We start from the raw sequence: 26969 nt of genomic DNA, 5'->3' as shown, positions 1-26969 counted from the left end.
ATAATCAACAATAACAAATTATCCCTTCATATTAATTATGGATCCCCATAAACCCTAGAATTAAACTACTCGGACATAATTAAATCTAAACTAAACGAAGCAATAAAAGTAGTCATGATAGAGTAAAGAAATAAAATAAATAACTGAGATTAAAAGAGAAGAAATCGTTACCAAAGTTAAAAGGAACAAGAGTTGTAGAGAGAGAAAATAATACTAAGAGTTTAAGAGAAGAGAGAAAGAAAAAAGTTAGAGAGAGAAAAGAGAGAGTAAGGGAAGGGAGAAAAGAATTCCCCCCTAAATTCGCTTAACAAAAGCGTATTTATACTAAGCTAGAAAATCCTAAGTTAAAACAAATTAAACGACGCTTAAAACGTCCTCCAGAAACACGCGCCCGATCGGGCAAAAAGGGCCGCTGCGATATAAGTCTTCTTTGCCCGATCGGGCGCGCTATCGGGCGGATCATCGGGCGGATCATCGGGCGGACCATCGGGCGGATCATCGGGAGGACCATCGGGCGGACACCTTTGGGCCGCTTGGACTCCTCGTTTGGGCTCGTAACTTGGCCCAAACCAAATATCCTCTTTGGGGCTTAAATCATTCGGTCCAAATGCCTCGTCTTCACACAAGTCGAGCCCTTATTCACCGGCTTGATTACTCTAACCGATCTTGGGCTATGAAAGATGGTCGTGCTCCTCCAATGCTCGTAGTTGCTCCATAAAATCCTGGGAAAATGCTCCAAAGGTGCAATTCCCTACAAAACTCAACCAAAACTACGAAAACACTAGAAAACACATATTAGTAATAAAAGTGGCTCTAAAGAGCCAAAAACACTACTAATTATGACCAAGGGACGGGGGTAAAATACTATATAAAATAGACATATCATCTGGCTACGACCATATAGCCCCAGAATTCTCCCCCGCTACTCCCAGCCATCCTAAGACTACTCCCAGCCAAGCACGCTTAACTATAGAGTATTTTAGGATATGAACTCCCTAAAAGGAAGATGCATCTTGTTGATATGAGTAGTATATCAAATCCTTTTAAAGCAATCATGAGGGGTATTACAGCCTTAGTATATGGAAGCGTTGCTATGCTCTCGGTAGAAGTCGGAATTCCATCTCCCCGAGTCACCTTCTATGACTATGCCCAAAATGATGAATTGAAACCCTTGGCCTTAAACCTGCTCCCAGAGATAAGAGGAGATGTCTTGCTTTGCTCCATAGCGTACAAGCAAAGGATAACTCGTTATTACAACAATGGAGTCAAGGCTAAACCCCTACCTGAGGGAGATTGGGTGCTCAGGAAATGTGAAGCTGCTGGCAAGCCCCCCACATTGGGAAAGCTGAGCCCAAATTGGGAAGGGCCTTACAAGATCAAGGAATTCATTCGCCTGGGGACCTTTTGCTTGCAGACTCCTAATGGCAAGGATCTGCCCCGGCCATGGAATGCGGACGACCTACGAAGGTTCTATGTGTAAACATATCATTCTCTTACAATTATGCCCTAGGGGCAATAAGAGCTGATACGAGGAGATCAATTTTGTATAGTGCATCATTGTAATATTTTTTTGCTTTATGTTAATATAATGAAAAAACCCCCCTCAGTAGGGATGTTTGCCCCTATGTTTTGCATTTTTTGTTATTTTCTTACTTTAAATTTCTTGTCTTTTATATCGCTTATTAGCATAGCCAACAAATGTTTAAACAACACTACATGCCCGCCTTGGGGCATTCCGGTTCGTTGAGTTAGCAATGTCAAGTTTATTCCAATGTTAGGGGCAAGATGCTAAACTATGCTCAAACATTTGAGATAGAGTCTTGGCCAAGTCATTATTCATAAGTTAGGGCTCGTTAAGCCCCTAGCCTGCCCTAAAAGAGGGACAAGCTCAACTCTCAGACTCTCAATAACTTAGGGCTCGTTTATCCCTCAGCCCACTCCAAAAAGTTGGAATAGCCCAGCTCTCATACAACTCCCAACTTGGGGCTCGTTTTAGCCCCTAGCCTATTTTTATTATCAATCTAATATTTATAACTAAGGGCTCGTTTAGGCCCTCGACGTTCAATAAAAATGCAAAAACTAAAAAACAACACCCGTTCTCATGCATCAATAACATGGGGCTCATTTAGCCCTCGCCTAACCCGGAAAAGCAAGAATAGCATGCTAGGGTTACTTATCAAGTACTAGGGGATTTTTGGCCCCTATGTTTCAATAATCCATAGGGAATCAAACAAAGTGTGAAAACTCGGCAAGAGGAAGTCAAAAGGAGACATACAACTCCCATTACATCAATAAAACCAAGTCAAAGGAGAATATGCAATTTCAGTACATCAAAAGACAAGTTAAAAGTTCATTGAATCAGAAACCAAGTGCTACGAGTTTAAGTACAACCAAGGAAAACAACTTAAGCAATTCAAATACAAAAGTCGAGCTAAAATAACTACTCATGGGTCTCATTCTACTGACCCTGCTCAACTAGTATCTTCCTCCGTTACTCCTCCTCGGTAGCAGCAATGAGAGCCTTAACCTTATTCCGCACCTTGGGATAAGATTCCTATAGTCCAAAGGCGGCAAAGGTTGTTTCCATGTGGACTTGAGCATCTGCAATCCCCGCCTTGAAGGCCTCATATCCCAACTCAGACTAAAAATCAGCAAAGGCTGGAGACTTCTTCAAGTTAGCAATCACCTCCTCCTGGGACTGTTTCACTCTCTCACAAGCCCGAGTCAACTCCTCCTTCAAGTCCGTTAGTTCATCTTTCTTCTTCTTAAGCATCTCGGTCAGCTTTTTCTTCTCCTCCTTGACCTCTGCGGCTTTAGTCTCAAGGGCCTGCGTGCTAGTCTTCCCAGCCTCCTTGGCGTCAGTAAGGTCCTGCTTGGTTTTTTCTAATGCATCCTTGGCCGAGCTAAGCTCCAGTTTCAGATCGTGAATCTGAGTCCGAGCCTCTAATAACTTTGTCCGCAGTCCTTCTATGTCCTGCACGCCACACCTCCTGTACTCCTCGGCCAACACGCTCATTGTCACGCTGACCTAAATCAAAAAGGAGAACAGATGGTTAGTTTAACCCCCAGGATAGAGAAAACCATTGCAAAATGTAAGAATATATACATTCAAGATATTGTCAAAAGCAGAGTAAAAGAACTTGAATGGGTTTTTCCTCACCGCCTGAAAGTCTCCCTACGAAGAGAAGCGGGGCATGAGATCCTTCACCATAGATTTGCGCCCCGGCTTAGTAAAAGTCAAGAAAGGCTCGTAGAACAAGGGTGGCTTGGGGTCCTCGGCCTCACAGTCCGATCCTCATCACTCTCATCTTTACTCTCTTCCTCAATGCGAGGACGTTTTCCCTGCTGCCCATAGGCTTCAGCTTCCAAAAGCTCAATATGCTGAGAGACCACTGGAGAAGCATGGTGAGACCCCTGATCATCCAACTCCATTGTCGTCGCTCGGGAAGATTCTTCACCCCTCTCAGCTAGCTTCTTCATTGACTTCGGATTCTGAAAAGGCAGAACACAAGTTGAATAAGTTAGCAAGAAAAACAATCACTTAAAGGAACCAGCTCTAGGAAAATGGATATACTAGGGGAGGACGTGGAATGCTCATGTCTACTCTATTCAAAGAGGATCTGACCTTCCCAGCTCGGAAGTTTACTCCTGACATCTTGCGTTGAAGCTTGCCTTTCAGTTGGCTATATGCAATACCTGCAAGCAAATATTCATACAAACATGTCAGTGACCAAGCTCGGGGAGAAACACATAAGGAGTTTGAAACTTAAATAAATAAAAACAAATCCTACCTCTATCATAAGCATGGCTCAGGCCCACGACACTCAAAAACCGCTCCTTCTTGAAATGCCTATCCTTCATAATCCACATGGTTGGATGCTTCTCTCTCGATCCTTTTTCCTTAAAGGGTTGCAGCCAAATAGCCCCCACGGCTTCATCAACACTCATGGCAGGAACATTGTAGTTCAAATCAACCCTAGGCAAGCCGCTATGATCTCGGGGTATCCTCCAACCCCTAGCATGAAAAATGAAAAGAAAAGTGTGGCAAAAGCCCTTCTGCGTCAAGGGCTTCGTACATATGGTGAGGTAGAACTCCCTATCATGGAAAGCATACCACCCATGGCTATCTACATTGTCCGGGACCTCCTGAAGCCTATGGGTGTTCCTAAAAGCGGTTACAATACAAGGTGTGCCTAGTAAACTACAAGTGGCTATGTAGGCGTTTATTGTCAGCCAGGAGTTAGAGCTGGGTGATACTCAAATTATACTTTATCAACAATTCCTCAATAAAGGGGTGCAGCGAGAACCTCAACCCATTATCTAGACAATCCTTATATACAGCTATACACCAGGGCGGAGGGTTATCTACATTACTATCACCCCCAGGAGAAGAAATGACAAAAGGTTCCTTAACATGATATTGGGTTTGTAAGTGTCTGGTTCCCTCTGATAAAGATCTAAGCCAAGCGGGGGGAGGGATGGCACATAGAGGGACTAATCCTCCTAATAGGGGGTTTATAAGGTACTGGCACCCTAAGAGAAGAAGTAGATGTATCATCCTCACTCGACATAGTCACCACACCGTTAACAAGCAATCTGTTCAAACAACCCCTAGCAGTCGGTTTACGTGCAAGAGAAATTCCCAAGGGGAAGGAGGCAAATAATAATCAAAGCCTAAATCATGCTAAGGGGGAGGGGACGACACATAAGAAGGTGGCACACCCAAAGAAATAGATGCATCAACACTACTACCAATCACATTTGCTACAAGTATTCCCCCCGACCAAATTTCCTTTGACAAGTCATAAGATGCAAGGCCGGGGAGAGAATTCGGATAATCTTGAGTCGCTTGGTCGTTCATAACACATTCATAGCACAACTCAAGATTACCCCAAAAATGTTTAATGTACACACAATCAACACAACAAGCGTACCTCTATGCCTAAACATCATCAATGGCGCAGCCGAGGAACAATTAAGCATACAAAGAAAATAGAAAACAATTACTAAGCATGAATATACGATACTTGGAGTTCAAAAAAATAAGTATTGAATGCTCACCAAGTGATCAAAGAGGCCGGAAAAATCGCCTTGAAGCAAGACAAGCGCTCGCCCCGAGCCAAGGCACTCTTGCATGGAACATCCATAAAAGTTCAAGTGTTCAAAATTTCTCAAGAGAACAAGCCTAGCGGAGATAAAAATTCATATGCAAACTCCCATATAAGCCAAGCTCTCATCATTTCATAGCCCAATCTAAAAGTCTAGAAGTTAAAGGCCCTGTTATGTTGGACTAGGGACATTTAATCCCCTCGGCTAGGCCCATCTCACCCTCGGCCCAGCTAATATCAAAGGCCTGCAACACAAGGCACAACTCTTAGCCTGGCTAAGCTAAACACTCGGCATGCCCAAGCATCAAGCAATCAAAGCCAGCAACCCAAGCTCTCAGTGAAGCGATGCAAGAGCATAACCTTTGCCTCAGCTCCGCATCTTGCCACACGCTAGACGCCCAACCACATTGGCAGGTCGAGGGCCCAGCACACATAAGCCGAGAGCCCAGCTGGTGCGCACCAGGCCCTCGACACGTCTAGCGAAGCCCTCGACACTCTCTCTCCAAGTCGAGCGATCTGCTCGCCCAGCAACCCCCTTAGCTCGGCTCCAAGGCCCTCGACATTCCAACAAAAAATAATAATAATAATAATAATAATAATAAAAATAAAAATAAAAATAATAAAATAGCCTAGTCTTAGCTAAGGTCTAAGAGCTAAGCCTGGCAGTAATTGCGGTATTACAAGCCCTCGGTAGGGCAAAGCCCTTGGATCTGGGCATCACTCACCCCCTCGGCCTCTTGGCCTTACAAACCCCTCAGCCACCCATGCCCTCGGCTGAGCATCTCGCACTAGCCAACCTAAAGGGCCGAGCGCCCAGCTTAGTTTCCCTTTTACTCGATCTACGAATCTCTCGGCCTCTCCTCACTTACCCCTTCGGCTTATGCCTAGAGCGTTGATCCTGGCGCAACTCTTCTCACCTCTCAAGACTCTCCACTCAGCTTTCCAACGTCTTCATACTCCCTCGGCTTAGAGGACAAATTTTCCCTTCTGCACACCTCCTACCCCCTTGGCAGTCTGGCGCATGTTGGGTTGTCGGCGCACTCACTCTCTCATTCTCATTGCTCCTCACCTCGCTCCCTCAGCCCAGCCTAGCAATAAAACTCAGTCATGCCTGGCAGATCCCTCAGCACCAGCTTACCCCTTTCGACCTGCACATGGGTCCTCGGTAACCTAACTCTCCCTCCTGCCTCAATCTTATCGGCATATCCGGGCTGCGCACTTAGATGGTGCTCTCCCATCATCCCTCCGCTAGGCCATGTATAAATCTCATATTTAACTAAGTACAATCACTTATCATGCCTAACACACAGATTTTCGGCCATATCCAAGCTAAGTTCAAACACAAAACTCAAAATTCAAATATGCCTACCCGAAATTCAAATTCAAAATTTTGAAATTTGCAAGTACATAAACACATAAACATGCTTTTGGGTCTCCAAAAACAAATCAGAAGTTGTAAATTTTTCACATACCTCTGGAAGATCTTGATGAACTTGGATGAAGCTGAGTGATGTTACTTGAACATTCAAACTCTCAAGAAATTTGGGAGAGGATTGGAGAAAATTTTTAGAATTTCTCTAAGGCAAATGAAAGAATGAAAGACAAATGAAGTGAGGTGGGAACTCTCATATTCAAAACCAAGGAGAAGTAGACACCTCAAAACCCTGGCTCAAATGGGCCAAAGTGATTCTTGAGCCCAGAAATGTCTCTAATGGAAGATTAAGCTTAATTGCAAGCTTAATTAGCATTCAACCGTCATCAGTTCACTCTTAATCCAAAGCTTAGCCGAAAATCAAGACAAGTCATGCCTTAAGCAATATACATGGGGCTCAATCTGAAGAAAATATTCTAAAAGGAGAAAAGCTCTCAGTTGTCTATAAGCCATCATCCATCATCCGGCTTAGCTCTCGGATAAATTCTCAAATACTGCTCAGTCGTGTCAACTAGAAAGTACTTATAATGCATTGCTTGGGCCTGGTTTTCACCCTTGCAAGTCGCTTAGGGCCCTTTTTAGCCCTCAGGTACACCTAAGGCTCGTTTTGTCCCTCGGGTGCGCCTCAAAATCTATTCCGGCTTACATGACAACTTCTCTCGTACTCATTCCGCGTGATATTCGAACTTCATGCGATCTCGTTCCCACATCACGCACGGGCCTAAATGTTTTGGCCAAGTCCATTGTCCTAAGCCCAATGACCTAAAATTATGAAAATAGCCCTCCATGATCCAGACCATCATTAATCATTGCAAAGTACAGATTTACCCTTAATCTGTTCCATTAAGTACAACTTCTGCCACCTGAAAGTACAGCTATAAATAGCTCTCCAATCATTAAAGATAGTAACTTTTTCCTAATTCTCTATCCTTCTCTCTCTACTTTCTCTCTCTAAAGTACACACTCTCTCTCTACTTTCTCTCTGTAGAAAGTGCGTTTGTTGACTTAAGCATCGGAGGGGCTTTCCCGGGTCACACCCTCGAGGTAGCTAACCTTCTCTCTTTTGCAGGCCGAGCTCTCGGACATCAAGGTAGAGCCCTCGGATATACCCTTGCTAGGCAGAGCCGAAGGACATTTGGACATTCATTGGATTTAGTCTCTAAGACATCTTGATATTATTACCCTAATACCCCGAGGAGAATTTTGTTTCCAGAAACACTATTGTATATTATAGCCATGTTAATGTATGAATGATGACATTTTTTAAATGATAAAGAATGTTACTCCGTATATACATACAACCCTGAATACTGTATATTTATAAGAAAATAAAAAATTGAAAGATAAAAAATAACTATGAATTAGGGTGAATTCTATTCACCTGATTTTTACTTATTTGAAATTATCTGATCTTATCTAAACTAATCTGAACTTATTTGAATTTATTAAAAATTATTAAAACTTTTTTGTTTTTGAAACATATTATAAATTATTTTAGTTGTCATTTGAACTTGGCAACCCTTATCAGAACTTATTTTTCCTAAACTAAACTTATTATCTAAACCTATTAAGTCTAAATAAGTGGAAATAAGGTGAAAATAACAAATCCTTAATTGTATAATTTCATACGTGTTTTATCATAAATTCTTGATATTTCTTTTTTTTTTTTTTTAAAAACATAAACAGAAGCATATATTACTTGGGCTAAAGCCCTAAATATATTACAACCTAAAAGCTAGCAACTTGCATAAGTCCAAAATGCAAGCTAAAGACTGATAATTAACATAAGCAGAGAAACAGGAAAGGTTAAAAAGTTCAAGCATTAAGGACTGATAATTAACCTAAAATTCTTGATATTTCTTATTGTACCAATTTAGAGAATGTATTAAGGACTACAAAGAAAACATCCTACCCCTAAAACAATTTCCTATACAATTTTTATACAATACTTGTTACGGATTATGTAATTAAATTTTTTTAAAAGATATGAGGAATGATCATCAATTCGATTCCAAAGTACATACTTGTTTTCTTACTTCATCTATGGTAGATTGGTAGTACTGGTACACAACATCCAGTCCATGAGAATAATATGAGATTACTTGAAATACTTTTTTTTAAGAAAAAAAAAATGTAATTATATTGATTGATTTAATTTTTTACAAAATTTCTATAATTATTTTGTGAAGAAATAGTACAAACTAAATTAGATTCTTGGGTTGCACAATTTAATTAATTTTTATTATTATGCATAAAATAAAGTTATATCATTTGTGTAAAAAAGAGTGGTCAATTTTTTGTTAGAAAAATATTTAGTGTTGGTTAAAAAAATAAAATAAAAGATGATATGACATCACACATAGAAAATGGAGGGAAAATTTTTTATGTTAGAATGACATGTACTCCCTCTGTCTCTTAGTTAGATTCCTACTTCTCTCTATTATGTGATGAATAAATGATAGAAGTAGAAATCTAATTAAGGGATGGAGAGAGTAGGATAATTTGAGAGTTGACGATGTCAGCAATATTTTATTATAGTAATAGTTAATAGATGATAATTAACATGTTCCAATATCATGTGAGCCTGATCTGATATTATACGATTTTCATAAATCCAAAGTCAATCGTTTTGGTGGAATGAAAAATTAAAATTGAAATGAAGACAAGAGGCATGTCCAGATTCAGCCAGCTATGGCCAATACTCAGATTAGGCGGAAATCTATGCATGGCTTATAAGACGTGCACATTTGGGGTGATAATGACATCCAAGATTTCCCTTTTCCCATATTTCCGTCCTAATTCATCTTTGTAAACCCTTACCTGCCTTTCTATTTTCGAAATTATTTATATATGATGACTTTGTAATAAACATTTATCTAAAGTAGTTTTTTGACTCATTCGATTCACGAGTTGTTTTTTAGTTTAGTTATTTTCATACGAGTATATAGGTATGCTTTTCAAAAGTTGAAATTTTGGATGTAATATGCGAAATAATTGTTTCATTGCTAAAACTTACAAGACAAAAAGAGTCAGAATAGAACTGTGAAAGAAGACGAATGAATTTGGTTAGGTATACCGTATATACATGAAGATTGTGGAATAAGAAATGATATATTAGTTTAAGTTATATTATAAGTCTACGAGATGAAAAAACAATTTTTATTATAATTCATATGTTTATGTAATGTGTACTAATTATGACGGAAATGAAACACTTTATTTTCTTAGTTGAATATGTAAGTTATAGAATACATAAAAACTTAAACACAAATATTAAGTGAGGTGACGTATGACATATGGTGTAATGAGTGACTTGTGATGACATGTGTCATGTGAAAAATTTGTGTTTTGTGTTTTTAAATACTAAGCATAGAAGTATAGATATAAACTAAGTATAGAAGTATAGATATAAATTAAGGCTTTGTATGTTTGGTTCTTCTAATTTACTTTGTATATTATTTCGTATTTAAACTTATCTGAAATTACTTTATATTACTCTATCCATCCCATAACATAGTTTATGTTTGTGTTTTTTCACGGTATTTAAGAAAAGGGATTAAAAAATGAATAAAGTACATTAAAAAGGTAAAAAGTACAATTATAGACAAAAGTTAAAGAGAGAAAGTGGAAAAAGTACAAAGATTTAAGGGTAATTTAGGAAGTACAATGAACAAAGTTAGAAAAAAATAAGGGTATAATGGTCTTTACATACTAGCCAAAAATAGAATCAGAAACAACATTTTGGATCTCCAAAATACAGTAAGAAAACAGGAACTATATTATGGGACGGAGGGATACTATACGTTTTCATAATTTATTTGAATTTATATCAGTTTGTTTGAATGTATAAAATAGGTAATACATGATCTGTACACCCGGTTGTACCATGCACACCCGATTATAAAAAGAACATCAAGATATGATGCAATGAACATGTATACATAGTACATCAAGATATATTGCAATGAACATGCTCACATAAAAGAACATCGGTAGTAATAGGAAGAACGCGAACTTCATTCCCTTAATTTTAGAAAAGATACTTAAAGAATAATCTTTACCCCGCATTAATTGTCAAATTTTTTTCAAAAGTTAGTTTTCCAAATATTTTTCTATATCTAAAATTATTTTTTCCAAAATTAATTCAAGATTTCATTTTTAAAATTCAAATTCAAAATGTTATTTTCATTTCAAAATATAAGTTACCAAGATATTTTATTTTAACTATTTTCTCTTTTAAAAAACCTCTACAAAAATCATTCATATTCTTTCAACAAAAAAATATCTTTATATTTACTTATAATATTCGTTTTAAGGATAGTCATATGTATTTCTTGTGATGTTCTTTATATGATTAACAATGTTCTTTATTTGAATACATAATATACTTTATACTCCGTATTTGTTTATAATGTACAATTAATTATTAACGCTATTATTATTCTATATGTTCAGTATTATATAATACAATGATAATTATTATGGAGTATATCTTTTTATAAACTATATTTAAATGTCCATCATGTTCTTTAATCGTAATAATAATGTACTTTTGTTGTCATATAATGTTCATTGCTTATTGTGTAATGTCCTTTGAATTTTATCTTTGAACCATGCTAGTTAAATTTAAGTGATGTTCATTACATAATATTATCTTGTTCTTTATTAATATCATGGATGTTTTTTTTGGATCTAAAAATCAAAAATCAATAGGGAGCTCCTAAAAGAATATGGTCATCAACCTTCATGATCCTGATTTAAAAAAAAAAAAACAATTATTAGATGATAATTAATATAAAAAAAATACATGAATAATAAATAATATTTAAGATGAATATCATAATATTTAAAAATGAAGTTTATAACTAATTTTAATCTGACATGTTTATAACAAAAATCTGCATCACTCAATGCCTCGTTGAACATAAGGATCAAAATCAAATAACATAATGATCGATCCTAAAAAACATACAAAATTAACAACAAGAACAAGAAATCAAATAACATAAGAGTTAAAATAAACAAAAATGAATATAAAAGAACATAATATTCAAGTAAAAAGAACATAATTCGTATTATTATTGAGATCCAAAGAACAATTTTAATTAGCAAAATTCAAAGAACATGAGTTGTAAAGTAAAGAACATATAGTTCATATTCAAAGTACATATTGTCATATCATATTTCATTCAAATCAAAAAAGTTAATATTTTATATTTTTATGTCCATTAATGAATAAATAAATCAACAAACAATTAAAATTTCAATATATTACAAAATGTTTCTTATAAAGTGACTACATCAGTGTTTCGCAACAAAAAGGTGACTACCTCAAAATTACGTTAAAAAGAACATGACTAATACAATCAAGAACATACTATATAAAAAAACACAACATTCATTTCAAAGCCAACAAAAAAAAAAGCAACGAACATAAGGGTCACATAAAAAGAACTTCATCATCAACCTTCAATCCAATGTAAATAAAAATCTAAAACATAAATACTTAAATATAAGGAATTAATACATACAATAAACATAAACATAGTCTGATTCAATTCAGATCTTAAAATAACAACAAAGAAATTAAGTTAACATAATAAGCAAAATTCTGAAATGAAAATCATATAAAATAATTAAATTACCTTTTAGGTTATAATAATGTCCTCAAATTCACCACTATTGTGGATATCATCACTATATTTAGCATCATTAACAAATCTAGTATATGATGGTGAAATCTAGAATAGTATGACATTATTTTGCTCTGTATTTCCTTTTCTATAAAATTCTCCATAAACTTCCCTCTAAATTCAAAAATGAAAAAATAGATAAATTTAATTTTGGAAGTTATGTAATACAGAGAATATCACGCATGAGTCCCATAAATTGTGGAAAAGATTGATTTTTTTTCTTTTTTTGACTTTTTTTTAAAAAATATTTGAAAAGCTAACATCATGCAACACATTGTTTAATTCAGGGTGTACCATGAGCATGGTACACCTTGGTGTACTATGTAATTTTCATAAAATAGGAAGTAAATTTATTTATTTATTTATTTTTATCTAGTAAAGAATTATGTGTTCGGTAGTACTTTTGTGTATCTTTTAGTGGTTTAACCAAGTCAAACTATGTACTACTTGATAAAAAAAAATATGAGTGTTTCATAATATAGTGGTTGGAGTAGTGGTGGATGTACTCCGTAGCTTTTATCAAAAGCTAGCTTTTAATGATAAGATGTAGCTGTTAAAAATTTAATTTATAATTTTAGGAAAATAAATATTAATTTTTATATGTAATACCAAGTCAAAAGCTATTTTATCGAACATGTATTCATACCTTAATTATCTAGTTTCACAGATAATAGCTTATATATTGACCGTTAACAGTTAGATAATTTCATAGCTAACACTTACTTTCACAGTTATAGTTTGCCAAACATGAATTTACAGTTATAGTTTGCCAAACATGAAGGCGTGAGGCCAGGTATTGGTGCATGCACCTTAACACCTAAAGTACCCTTAATTAACTTTTACTTACACTTTAAAAATGGTTAATGTATACGGAGTACAAATTTACTTTGTAATATAAAGCACTCGTGTGCTTGTAGATCTAATACTCATATAAGCCAACTCATAAGAAGTTTTATGTCAAATTACCATATCTAAAACACTCATTATGCTTCCTTTAATTAAAGTTTTATATCTTTTATGAAGCTTAATTTACATTAATATAATAATTCCTTAGCCTTCAAAAAAAAAAAAAAAAAAAAAAAAAAAAAAAAAAAAACCTAGTTTGACTTAATTAAAGTTACTTGAATTATTATTTGTATTCAGATTGCAGCTAATGAATTTTCCCAACCCTAGAAAGTTAGAAAGGAATAGGGTTGACATAAATTATGCATTCCAAACCATATGTACCATTCATTTGAATTTCACTATGGTCCTTTTGCCTGCATTTTCTGATTTTTGTAGTTTCTCACAGGAAGTTTAATTTCAGTTTTTACATACTAATATCAGTCGTTTTATCTGACTTTTATTTTTGAAAGCTTCCAAAATACGTACTCCGTAAACTTGTGGTGCAATATTTTTATACTATACTTCCTCCGTTCTATTAATATTGCAACAAAGATGAAATTATGCATCTTAAACCACATTTTATATCCTAAATATCTATAACTAGATGAAGCCCGTGCAACAAGCCCGTGCGATGCACGGTTTGTTTGATTATTTTTTTTATTTTTTTTTTGTATTTATTAGCTAAAATTTGTTATATATTTAGATAAAATTCCTAATATTAAAAGATAATATTTAATATATAATTATTTTAAACTTAAAATCTCATTTGCCAATTTTACTTACGTGGCATTTGAATTATTTAATTCTAAAAGAAATTAATAGTCTCTTATTTAATTGGTTAATACTAAGATTTATAATCCTACATGGCGCGCTAAGAAAATTAGATCCTACGTGGCTCTCTAAAAACTCGGGAAAAAACTCCCCTTTTTATATATATATATATATATATATATATATATATATATTGTGTAAAAGTAAAAATTATAACAAGTTAATATTGTGAAAGTATTTTATGAGACGAATCCAACAAGTTTCCACATGACTATACTTTGTTCAACGTATGAATCATATTATATGGTCAAACAATAGTGATGAATAATGCAAATAGTCCATTGTTGCAATATTAATAGAATGGAGGAATTTTTTTTTTTTTTTTTTTTTTTTTTTTTTTTTTTGAGGGAAAATGGAGGAATTATTTTGTTATGAACTCTAAAATAATTAAATTCATGACATAATATATTATACTTTTTCATGATTTTTTGTAGTTATTTATTTGAACGACCCCAAATATATATTTTCTCTAATAAACAAAAATTATACTCGTGTTATCTTTTTGTCCAAATACATACGAGTATTATCTCAAAACCTTATAATTAAGGGCCTGTTCTCATACGCTGAACTCAGCTGAACTGAAAATAAACTAAACTGAACTGAACTGAAAATAAACTGAACTGAACTGAACTTATTAATTAGTGATTTTTAACTATGGATTAGTGATTTTTGATTTATTATTATACATATATGCATATACAAATATACATATTAAAATATTTAAGAAAAATATACTATATAATTATAATATTTATGGAAAATATATTAAAAACATGAAACCCCAAAATATTTTAAAAACATATACTATTTAATTAAATAATAAAATATTATTATTACAAAAGAACACAAAATACTTTGTAAAAAATTAACACAATTAAAAAAAATAAAAAAAAAGAAAAAGAAAAAAAAAAGTAAAAGCTGGAATGAAATTATTATTATTATAAGATTAATTTATTATTATTATTATTATTATTATTATTATTATTATTATTACTATTATTAAAAACAAAACCTACAAAGTCAATCAAATTACAAGAAATTAGTGGGGAGCCGAGATACAATCTGGGCCCCCACTCCTCTAACTATAGCGAATCCAATCCTATTGAAGATGTGAGCAGCTGTACGAGCACCAATATCCTGAGTCTTTGCGAACGCCTGAATCCTCTTCAGCAACGCAATAGCATCCTTCTCTAATTCCCCCAAAGAAGAAAAGGAGAAAGGAAGAAACCCATAGCCAATAGCCTTGCAACGCGTGCCATACTTGTCTCGCTTCCGTTGAGCCGCAACCGACAGAACACGACCAGGAACGAAGTCAGACAATCCTGATAGTGTCAATGGAGAAGACCCCGTCAAGTGAACACATACATCAAGGCCTCTGTCCCAGGAATAAATTAACACATCTGCTGGTCGAAGAGCCCCGTCATGTCCTCCCGTTAACCCAACGTTAACCTCCTTTCTCGCAGAAATCCCAGAGCGAAAACAAATATCGACAAGGGTATCACGAACAACATTGTGTCGATGTTTAATACCCACCATTCCAGCACAGGATACTGCATGATCCCCAAAAATATCCCCGTCGAAGACCCTTGAGCAAGCGGAACACGGTGCCGAAACGGAGAATAATGGAACGCCCAATCTATAACAAAGAACAGAACGGTAAGTCTTACCGTTCATAGTCTGACCCAACCCTGATATTGGGACGACTCGTAACCAAGCCGAAGTGTGATCCCTCTGTTGGGACTTCCATAAGGCAACCTGACGCGGAGATAAGGAGAAAGTGGATGTTGTTGAAGCAGTAACCTTCGTAAAATACATATCTGCCAATTTCTTCATGAGTTTGGGGGCAGCGATATCACTAGGGTTACGTATAAGGTCAGTCTCCACGGTTCCATTAAAAAGACATAGAGCATCATCGAAGGCTGGTCCTGAACCTACAATACCAGAATCACGAAGAAGGGTAGCCTGAAGACCAGTAGACTGCAAACGCGACGCAAGGAAAGCATAGTGTCGAACATCACCCGCTGAATAAACACCCAATCCACCATAAGCAAAGGGCAAGGTTGCAAGTTGCCATTGCCAATCACCAAAACCAGGACCCGAAGCAGCCACAATGCGCTCTAAAGATGCCCGAAGAGCCACATCAAAAGAAATTTGGGCCGCTTCAAAAAGACGAGGGGGACAAGTGCGCATAGCAAAGGAGAGTTTGGAAACCCCAGTACACGCACGAAGAAGTAACAACTCACATTGGGGATCATCGAGCTTAGCAACAACATCCAGTAGCACAATAGTCTTCGATACTCTCTTCGAAACAAGCTCACCATAGAAAGCGGAGTCAGCACTGACAGGACCACCAAGCAGCGTAACACCATGCACAGGACGAGCAATATCCGGAGGAAAGACACCTATGAGACGGCTACGAGGGTCCTCCGTGGGCCAGAAAACTTCCGTTTTCTCAACGTTGCCATGAAGGCCGAGACGAGGTCCCTCCGCCAAGATCAAATCCATAACCTTACCTACCCACAAGGTGTCACCAATAATAGTGCCGTCATCCAAATACCAAGCCTGTAAATATAAGTCAAAAGAATCCCTAATTCGGCACACTAACGGTTGGAGAACCAAAGCAAAAAGCAAAGGGCCAAGAGGATCACCCTGTTGAACTCCCTGATAAGACCATACAGTATGCTCCCCATAAAACAGCCTAGCCGGAGTAGAGTAAAAAAATTCAACCCAATGCGAGAGTGCTGGACAATGAAGACGAACCTCACGCAACATAGCCGTTCGGTCAACCAAATTAAAGGCATTCTGGAAATCAACCAACAACATAGAGAGGCCAACATCACCACCACGAGCCTCAACGAAACGATTAACAGCATGGAGAATAGCCTCACCACCAGCCGGCACCCCAACACCAAACTGAAGACCTCCTAGATAGCTTCCCAGACGCGGACCTATCAAAGCAGCCCCAACCTTTGATACCAAACGCCTCCAAACGGTACCCACAGCAATAGGTCGAATACCACCACCAGGCTTAACAAGTGGCGTAAGAGGAGCACTAGCAATGTATTCTCCCAACCCAGCAGGACATTTCCCAGCGAGAAAAAGATTAACCACCCGCGTAACAGAGTCCACCAACTCATCCGAAACAGCAAATGCAGCACCACTCAAACAATCCATAAGGTGTTGAGCACGCAAGCCGTCTCTACCGCATGACGTACCCCGCGAAAAACCCCTAATCTGATCCAAAACAACAGCAGGAGTAGCAATAAGGTGCTGATCAACGGGAATATCCGGTAAGATAGGAGCTGGAAAGGAAGGGTGCTTAGCTTGCAAATCTGCAAGAGTAGCATCATTGTAAGGGGCAAGACCAGAAGACGAAAGAACCCTAACCGCAGCAGTGTAATGACCGTCTGAAATCTTTCTCTTACACTGCTTAATGTTACGCTCGGACAAATCATGGTCCTCATCAGCATCCAACAAAGGTGGAGACACTTTAGCCAACGTGTCTTGCACAAGCTGCATAGAACCACCAGGCTCACACCAAGAACGAATAGCAGAGGTGATACTCTCTTCCTGCCGCTGACGCCTAACACCCGAAGAACACTCTCGACTACTCCTCGGAGAAAAGTTTTTAAGGACACAGAGAGGCAACACAAGCAATTGAACCCAACAAGAGATGTCATCAGGCTTGCCAATCAACTTATCAAGGGCCCCTTTGAAAACCCGAGAAAAACCCAAGCGACACTTAGGTTGGATAGGTTTCACCGAACAAAACCGCTTAGATAGCAAACTATCAAGAAGAGCAACATCAAAAGCAAAATGAGGCTCAAGAGGCACACTAGGAGATGCCACCGAAGGAACCTGCGGTTTAGGAAAACCGTAAAGAACAAACCGAACAACACCATCTCCCAAGTCAGGAGGTGCCACAAAATCATCTGAACCAGAACCATGTCAACACTTCGCACGAAGAGTATGCGTCTTGAAACAATCCCCACAAAGCCAAATGCCCATATGACGAAAGGTCGTCTCAGCCTCCAAGAAAATAGCCAAATCCGAAGTAAGAGAGTGATACGGGTCATATCCCGTGCATTTACACAACAATGACGGTCACGAAGATGAGTGATCAAAGAGGTTTTAGTGAGCCCATTACCCCTACCATCTTGACACCCATTAAGACCCACGAACGGGCAATGAAAGAGAATTATAGGAGGCATAACATCCACCGCAACTTGCCACAAGAGAACAGCAATACAACACAACGCAAACGTCCCAAAACAGCACCCAAAACAGCACCAATTGCATAACAAACCAGCACCCAAAACTGCACCCAAAACAAAACCAATTTCACACTACTGCACCAAAAACAGCACCAAAACCACACCAAAAACCGCACCAAAACAACACCAATTGCACACTATAACAACACCAAAAACAGCACCAAAACTGCACTAATTGCACTCCAAAACTGCAGCAAAAACACCCCAAAACAACCCGCAAAACTGACCCAATAGTAGCCTGAAATTTGCACCAAAAACGACCAAAAAATGCAGCAGAATATCCCCCAGAAACTGCAGCAACGAAGCTCCAAAATCACACTTAAAAACAGGGCAGATCACGCCTGAAAAATGGTTTAAAAAAACAACCAGAATACGCTTGAAAACTTGCCTGAAAAAAGCCCGAAAACAGCCCCAAATACGCATGGAAAACCTGCCTGAACCTACGCCGGAGATGCTGCCTGAAAGCCCACCCACAAGACTGCACAAATGAAGCCCTATTCCACTAGATTATCACCCAAAAACTGCACCCAAAAACTGCACGAAAATAGCGCTCAAAGGACTTGAAATTCGCCTGAGTAGATTGCACACAAACTAAGAACCTTGCCCCTAACCAAAACCCACCCAAGGCAGCCGGAAAGATGCCGGAAAATGACGTGAAAACCGTTGACGTGGAAGCCGTTGACGTTCCCTAATCGCCCTAATCGCCGTTTATTATTATTATTATAGAACTTATTTTGTTATTATTATTATTATTATTATTATTATTATTATTATTGTCGTTGTAATAAGAGCTTAAAAGAATGAAATTTGGCTTTATATCATTAGCAATATCATTAGACATAAATTGAAATGAACTGAACTGAAAATAAACTAGACTGAACTGAAATCAACGTATGAGAACAGGCCCTAAGTATAGTTAGAGTTTAATTTAATTTGACTATTTCTTACGAAGTACGGAGTACCATATTTATTATTACCTGATCTTTAATTTGTGTCTAATGAATCATACATAAATTATACGAGTAACTCATACCATTTTTAAAATAGATAATTTAATTATTTAGACATAGTAAAACATTGTGTTTGAGGGCTATTTTCCATAGAAATACTTAGCAAGTTAGCTACCTAGAATACGGAGTAGCTAATTAGCTTATTTTATATACTACCTTCCTTTCATATTAGAGAAGGTATTGCGTGCATACGGACGCACGAACTATTTGGCGTGGGAGGGTTGGTTGATATATATTACTCGTTGGCTTATATGTTTCATGTGTTGGCTGATATGTTTCATTTATTGGCTGATATGATTTTTTGTGTTGGCTAATATATTCCTTTTGTTGGCTGATATGAGATATAATTAATTTGGCTGATATATATATATATATATATATATATATATATATATATATATATATATATATATATATATATATTGTTGGCTTATATGTTTCATTTTGTTAGCTGATATGTTTATTTTATTAGCTTACCTGTTGCTTTTGTTGGCTGAAACACTTCATTTGTTGGCTCATATACTTCATTTGTTGGCTGATACGCTTCATTTGTTGACTAATATGTTCCTTCTGTTGGCTTATATGTATCTTTTATTAGCTGATATACTCCTCTTGTTGGCTTATATGTATCTTTTGTTGGCTGATATACTCCTCTTGTTGACTTATATGTATCTTTTGTTGGCTGATATACTCCTCTTGTTGGCTTATAAGTATCTTTTGTTGGCTTATATACTACTCTTGTTGGCTTATATGTGTTTTTTGTTGGCTAATAAGTTCCTTTTGTTGGCTGATACGTTTTTATTAATATCTTTAATGCTAACTGATATGAAATATCAATTGGTTTATATACTACTTGTATTACCTTATGTACAAAGTATACAAGTACAAACTATTTTAATGGACAAAATCATATTAGCCAAGAATTTAAAGGTATCAGCCAACTTAGCACAAAATAACAAAATTATATCAACAAAGATTTTCCCCATTTTCCTTTCTTTCTCTCTTCTCCAAACCTTCCTGCTTCCTTCAATGGCAATTCCCCTGCCATCTCCTTTTCATCTTCCCTCTCCTCCACCACACCCACCAACCCACAGCATCACCAACCACAACATCACCAACCTTCGTTCACAGAACCCACCGCAACCACTAACCATAACATCACAAGCCGCCGTCACCGAACCCACCCACCACGACCTCTACCAGAAGCACTGTTCGCACGCCTCCACGAACACCAGCGAACGAATCCTCCACTGGTGACTCCCCCACGACCACCAGCGAACGCCCCCACCACAACCTCCTTCATAGACCAAAAATTTAGTAGTACCGTACCCAAATCGTGAATCACAAATGGAAAATTGCGAATTGTAAAATGTAAATTGTGAATTGGTGATGTGAAATTGCAAATTGGTGAAAGAAAGAAGAGAGAGAAAGATTTAGTTTTCTGATTTCTGAGAGAAAATGTGAAAAGGCGGAAAATATAGAATGACCGCACTGAACGTTGGATGCGGGTGCCCGTACCCAATAGTTTGCGTTCATATTATTTGCAACGATTTGACATCAAATAGAGAAGAAAAATGTCTAATCGTTATAAATAAAATGAAATGGAGGTAGTACAAAGAATTACTACGTGTGTTATAATTCCTCTTGATATTACTTTCAGTTTTCCACGTTATCACTGAAAACTGATTTCATATTGTTGGCGTTGACAAACTGGCATTTACGGAATACATTTTACTACTCCGTATTTGGCTAGTGTAGACAGGAGATGAGATTACAAAAACATTATTTCTAAGAGTTGGATATTTTATTTGACCTTGTTAGTTTAGATCAATCTTTTGCAGAATTTAAAAACAGAACATAAAAGGAACTTAAAGAACATAGCAAGTTTTTAGGAGGAACCCTTCTAGGGCCCAATTGGAAGTAAAACCTCGACCCTTTTTGGGATTTTCACACAAACTCCACTATAATAGGGCAACTCCTAGTTACAACCTATTACATACAGACCTTTCTCGCAAGTTCCTCAGTAGACTACTTGATACCTGATAGGACCCTATCCTACCCAACCTAAGTCCCACTTAGGTTCACTCAATACTCTCGGATTTCCTACACTCAGCTTCACAGTAGAAGCTCACTCACTGTGCACTCAGCTACCACACGCATTTTAGAGACTTTCAAACTCCTAGACTCAAACGAATTTTAGAGAATTCAAACTCCTAAACTCAAATGTTAATTATCAAGAATTCACACACACCCCAAAACCATTTACAACACAAAGACTTACTCTGACATATAAATGGAAAGCTACACATGAAACCCGAAATCAAAATGATAAAGCTTAAACCTTTTGGCAAACTTACTCTTAAGCACTACGTGTTTTTCACGCTTAAAACTCTCACTTTGCATCGAAGTACTTCTTCTTTATTTATACATAGAAGGCCCTCAGCTCACAAATTAGGGTTTTTGGTAAATTGATAAGTTAGACAGAAATTCAGACTTATCATTTCAAAATCGAAATTAAAACAAACTTAATTTCGTTTTTAGGAAAACCTTTTTCAGTCAAATTCATTTTATCAAAAGATAGAGTTTTATATGAAAAAGATAAAACCAAGTAAACTAGATTTTAAAAGATAAAATCAAATAAATACCTTTTCATAAACTCAAGATTATCGTTTACGAATTAATTAGCTTGTCAAGCTTTATATGATTTCTAATAAGTCTCATACATAACAACCAATTATATGTTTACATCAACCTAGAAAAGAAGCGTATCTTTAATACAACCTAAGTTATGAAGTTCATCTTTTTCAATTGATATCTCGAGCTCTGCAGTGGTCCTTGATTGTTGAGGTTGTGTTCCAGCTTTACACTGGAACCAGGTCCTTACAACCCGTTGATATGTTCCTGTCAGGGAACACCTTGTAGTTCCGTCTAGCTATGTTCAGGGAACTTCTTTATGGAACTCTTCTTATGACGTTACTTGTCATCTTGGATCTTCTAAAGTTCCTCTGTTTCAGTCCATACTTCAACTCCCAGAGTTTACTTATTCTGCAAATATCATAACACTAGGAAATCTTTATTAGATAGAAGTTTGCTCAATCATTAACATCATCATCAAAACCTCATACGGGTCAACAGACCTAATGACTATTATTATTATTATTATTATTATTATTATTTGAAAGGTGACTACGAACGAGTAATTTACATATGAGCCGTGGTTATGTTTGACATGTTGTTTGGACATAAAGAAATTGATTGGAGACAAAAGTTGAGCAAGGTTTTGAGAGTAAAATTAATTAGTTAACCAAGAGGAATGCGCAAAGATAGTTGATTTACTCAACTCTTACGAAGCCGCTTCCGGACAAAAAATTAATTATGAAAAATCAGAAGTTTCTTTTAGCAAAGGTGTCTGTATGGCCAAACAAGAAGAATTGATGGCTTTACTTGGGATGAGAAGAGTGGATGATCATAACAAGTACCTCGGCATTCCTACCATCGTTGGGAGATCAAAAAGTTTCATCTTCGCTGCCTTGAAAGATCGTATCTGGAAGAAACTACAAGGTGGGAAGGGAAAGTTGTTGTCGAGAGCAGGGAAAGAGGTGTTGATCAAATAGGTGATTCAAGCTATTCCCACTTACTTGATGGGAGTTTACAAAATTCCATGTGGAGTTCTCAGTGACATTCGATCCCTCACTGCAAAATTCTTTTGGGGTAGCTCGTCGTCCCAAGGAAGAGTTCATTGGCGAAGCAAGGATTCCATGTGTTCTCCTAAATGTCTTGATGGTCTCGGGTTCCGGGATATGGAGGTTTTCAATGTAGCTCCCTTGAGAAAGAAAACGTGGAGGTTAATACAAGAACCAAATTCTCTTCTTGCGAGGGTCATGAAAGGTAAGTACTATCCAAATTATTCATTCCTTGATTCCTCTTTGGGTCTTGTTAGTAGCTACTCTTGGAGAAGTATTTGGAGCTCCAAAGTTTTAATTAAAGAAGGTTTGATTTGGAGGGTTGGTGATGGGACTCGAATCAACATTTGGAATGAGCCTTGGGTTGCTGATGAACATGGTCGTTTTATTACTTCTCCGCGAACCGATCTTGTTACTCAAGTGAGCGATCTTATTAAACCTGACTGCTGTGAGTGGGATGCTGATATCCTAGAGAATGTGTTTGAGGAGGGAGACAAAGGTTGTATCCTTGCTATCCCCTTGAGTACTCGTGGTCCTAGTGATACTCTAACATGGGCGTTCACAAAAGATGGAAATTACTCTGTCAAATCAGCCTATCTTCTTGGCAAATCCTGTAACCTTGAAAATTTTCATAAGGCATGGGTGGAAATTTGGAGGACTGATGATACTACTCCTAAGATCCGACATTTTTTGTGGTGCTTCTACACTAGTACTCTACCAGTTCGTGTCCTTTTGAAGAGGAGCATATGACGGAAGACAAGACTTGCCCCTGGTGTGACCAGCCAGAGACCCTTAACCATGGGCTGTTTGAATGTATTGCTGTAAAAGAGTTATGGCGTGAGAGTAATTATGCTGAGGTGATTGAGAAGCACGAGGAGCTCACTTCTGCTAACCTTATAGTGAGCTGGGGAAAGCACGACTCTAAGAAGCTACAAACTTGCGTAGCTCTTATGTGGCACATTTGGCATAGACGCAATGACAAGGTATTCAATGAAAAAATGGTGCCGCACCAGGTGATCTTGGACAGAGTAAGCAGGTTAGTAGCAGATCATAATTCTTACACAACAAAAATTTATGGCAGCAATCTGAAGATACATAAGAGCAGCCCCAAAAGATGGTTGCCTCCTCCAGGTGCTTTGGTGAAGATTAATTGTGATACTGCAATTCTAGAAGGGGGTTGGATTGGTTTGGGAGCTGTTGCTCGAAACTCGTCTGGTGAAGTTATTTTTGCGGGCTCAAGGAGGATGCGTGGCCAGTGGACTCCTGATATAGCTGAATGTATGGCAGTGTGGTTTGGGATCAGACTTGGCAGTAGATATAAATTAGACGATGTCATTGTTGAATCGGATTACAAAGTTGTGATGGATCGTCTTGACAAGGCTACTACCTATCTCTCTTATTTGGATAATATTTTAGACGATGTCTTAGATCTTAGTGCTCACTTTTCCTTTGTTGCTTGGTCTCATGTTAAAAGGGAAGGCAATTTCGTTGTTCATCATCTTGCTATTGTTCCCTTCGGGATAGAGTAAGTTTGGGTCAATCATTGTCTGTCGGGAGTTTCTCCTTATGTACTTTCGGACTTATTGTCCCTTAATTAATGAAGTGAGCAGGTGTTTTCAAAAAAAACAAAAAATTAATAAGTTATGGCTCGGATAGTGTCTCTAGTCATTAAATTATCAGGTTAATTTGTAAGAAATAAAGGACTTTTTGTATGGTTCATTTTGAAAGAAAGTTTTTTTTTTTTTATTTTTTATTTTTTATTTTTTAAGTAGCAAACAGGACCTTCAATGCGATATAAGACGTGAGAAAGGAGCTTAAACTCCATTTTTCGGAAGTTGACCATCGGGTTACGCACATAATGTTAAAAAACGACCCTCCTTTTCTATAATTTATCAATTTGCGAACCGAAAAAATTGATCAATTAACATTTTAAGGGTCGTTTTCTTAAACGATCATTTCTCATTACAAAATGAACCGAATAAAAGGTGCTTTCTGACAGATGAACATCAATCATTTTTACTACTCCGTAATTTAAACCTGTGTTTTTTTTTTTTTTTCTTATTGATTCGCCAGTATAATTCTAGCTAGTACATACTTCGTATTTATTACTCCGTATTTTCACTGAATACAGAGTACTACTTGTAATCTTTTGTTGAAAACCGAAAAGAACACTAGTATTAGATGTAAAATATGCACTTTTATTTCTTTCCTTGCTCGGACTTTCTTGTTCTCATCTAAAACCTTGTTTATTACGTAAGTAATGATAATAAGCTGGAAGAAATCTACAAACCTGGGACTAATAATTGCATCTTGAAATTATAGGCACGGTGCCATCGTTTTCTCTCATCCAACTAACTATATGACATACGAGGCAATCAAGTCAATTACCTCAACCTGTTTATTAATTAGGGATCAATCCAAATTAGCTCGCTGTTGGTTGTTGCTAAAACATACTTAGACTTGGTCGCACCTACTATATATGAGGAGAGGAGTTCGCAAGTTTCACAAGCTCAAGTAGGTTCCACCTTAATATTGTACGAAAATAATGTAATTAGTACGAGTATATGTAAAAAAAATAACTCATTAATGTATGTATAGCTCTATAAATTGTCTCTTCTTTATTATAATGCAATACTTATGTACATTTTTTTTTTGACAAGAACAGTACTTATGTACATAAAACCCCTTACTTTAACACGTGATTTCTTTTTTTAAAAACATACAATGCATAATGTTTATGAAGCCATAGCTTCAACAACCACGTAAACGGGCAAGCGAGTGACTATGTTTTCACATGAACAAGTTTTCAATGAAAAAGATCAATCAAAAGTGTAAAGTTCGTTTTCTAAAAATTACAACTTGTTTGTATTACCCTTAATGATTGCATTAAAGAAAGACTAAATTGTGACGTGATGAAGATGTAAAATTTACCAAAAAAAAAAAAAAAAACAATAATTATGGTATTTCAAATCATTTCTTAAAATGACCTTCAACCGTCACCATTACAAAGAAAGTAATAGTCTTTTAGACCACCTCAATCACACAAATGTTATTGTGAGAAATTTGGAGAGATGGGTTTAATAAAGTAACTTTAATTTATACTATTCCTTCTTTAGTTCTGTCTCGTAATATAGTTCTTATTTTTCTATTTTATAGAATTAAAATATTGTTCCTTTTTCTGTTTTTGGATAGTATGTAAAGATCGTTATATCCCACTTTTTTAACTTTATTAATTGTACTTTCTATTTTATCCTTGAATTTTGCACATATTTTGTAGTACTCCCTTCGTTTTTTTTTTCTTTTTTTTTTTTATTTGCATCACTTTTATTTTTGGATTTTTTTTTTAAAAGTGCATCACTTCTATATTTGGTAACTTCATACTATGTTTTATCATTTCTCTCTCTTATTTTAAACCTCACTCAACTTATTTTATCATTTATCTTTCTTTCATGGTCCCTACTAAAATAATAAAAATATCTATCATCTCTCACATACTTTCTCTTTCATGGTCTCCATCTTACTTTTACTATAATAATTTATTCACTCACTCACAATATTATATTAATCTCCTAAAATTTTGTGCAATCCAAAATGATGCAAAAAAAAAAAAATGAAGTACTTTTTTTTCCACTTTCTCTCTCTAACTTTTGTTTATGAGTGTACTTTTCACTCTTGTAAATTTACTTTATTCACTTTCTCCTAACATTTTTTAAATATCGTGAAAAAAACACAAATAGGAACTACATTATGGGACGGATCGAAAGGAAGTTATTATTTATAATATAGTTTTGCACCCAACTTCAACAATTTCAACAATATAGGTTTATTATAATATAGTTTTGCACCCAACTTCAACAATTTCTATGTATGGTTGGTTTGTTGCACATAGGTTTATTATTTATTTATTTATTGTTATTATTATTATTATTAATTTCCACATAGGAAGTTACATTACTTAGGGCTTGTTCTCTTCAGCTTAGTTTCAGTTCAATTCAGTTCAGTAAATCAGAACAGACTTTTAACTATATTGCAATTAATATTTTGTGAATTTTA

General features: G+C 36.4%; 3 protein-coding genes across 3 annotated transcripts; all 3 read left to right on the top strand.

Annotated features, from left to right (window-relative positions):
- Positions 1 to 1054: 1054 nt before the first annotated feature.
- LOC145591954 (uncharacterized) lies at positions 1055 to 1480 on the top strand. Its single transcript, XM_081648432.1, has one exon. The coding sequence runs from the start codon at positions 1055 to 1057 to the stop codon at positions 1478 to 1480; it is 426 nt and encodes a 141-aa protein (XP_081504558.1).
- Positions 1481 to 22874: 21394 nt separating this feature from the next.
- Positions 22875 to 23666, top strand: LOC145591953 (putative mitochondrial protein AtMg00310). The gene has a single exon (XM_081648431.1). The coding sequence runs from the start codon at positions 22875 to 22877 to the stop codon at positions 23664 to 23666; it is 792 nt and encodes a 263-aa protein (XP_081504557.1).
- LOC145591952 (uncharacterized) lies at positions 23663 to 24445 on the top strand. The gene has a single exon (XM_081648429.1). It carries the CDS (start codon positions 23663 to 23665, stop codon positions 24443 to 24445), a length of 783 nt encoding a protein of 260 aa, XP_081504555.1.
- Positions 24446 to 26969: the final 2524 nt, after the last annotated feature.

This window comes from Chenopodium album, chromosome 18 (assembly GCF_948465745.1).
Source record: "Chenopodium album chromosome 18, dcCheAlbu1.1, whole genome shotgun sequence".
Classification (NCBI taxonomy): domain Eukaryota; kingdom Viridiplantae; phylum Streptophyta; class Magnoliopsida; order Caryophyllales; family Amaranthaceae; genus Chenopodium; species Chenopodium album.
The sequence above is the reverse complement of the archived record's forward strand: the minus strand, read 5'-3'. Positions and strand labels throughout refer to the sequence as shown.

What these genes read in the sequence shown, in the direction of transcription:
- LOC145591953 (XM_081648431.1), top strand. Translation starts at nt 22,875, where the DNA reads ATGGGAGTTTACAAAATTCCATGTGGAGTTCTCAGTGACATTCGATCC.
- LOC145591954 (XM_081648432.1), top strand. Translation starts at nt 1,055, where the DNA reads ATGAGGGGTATTACAGCCTTAGTATATGGAAGCGTTGCTATGCTCTCG.
- LOC145591952 (XM_081648429.1), top strand. Translation starts at nt 23,663, where the DNA reads ATGACGGAAGACAAGACTTGCCCCTGGTGTGACCAGCCAGAGACCCTT.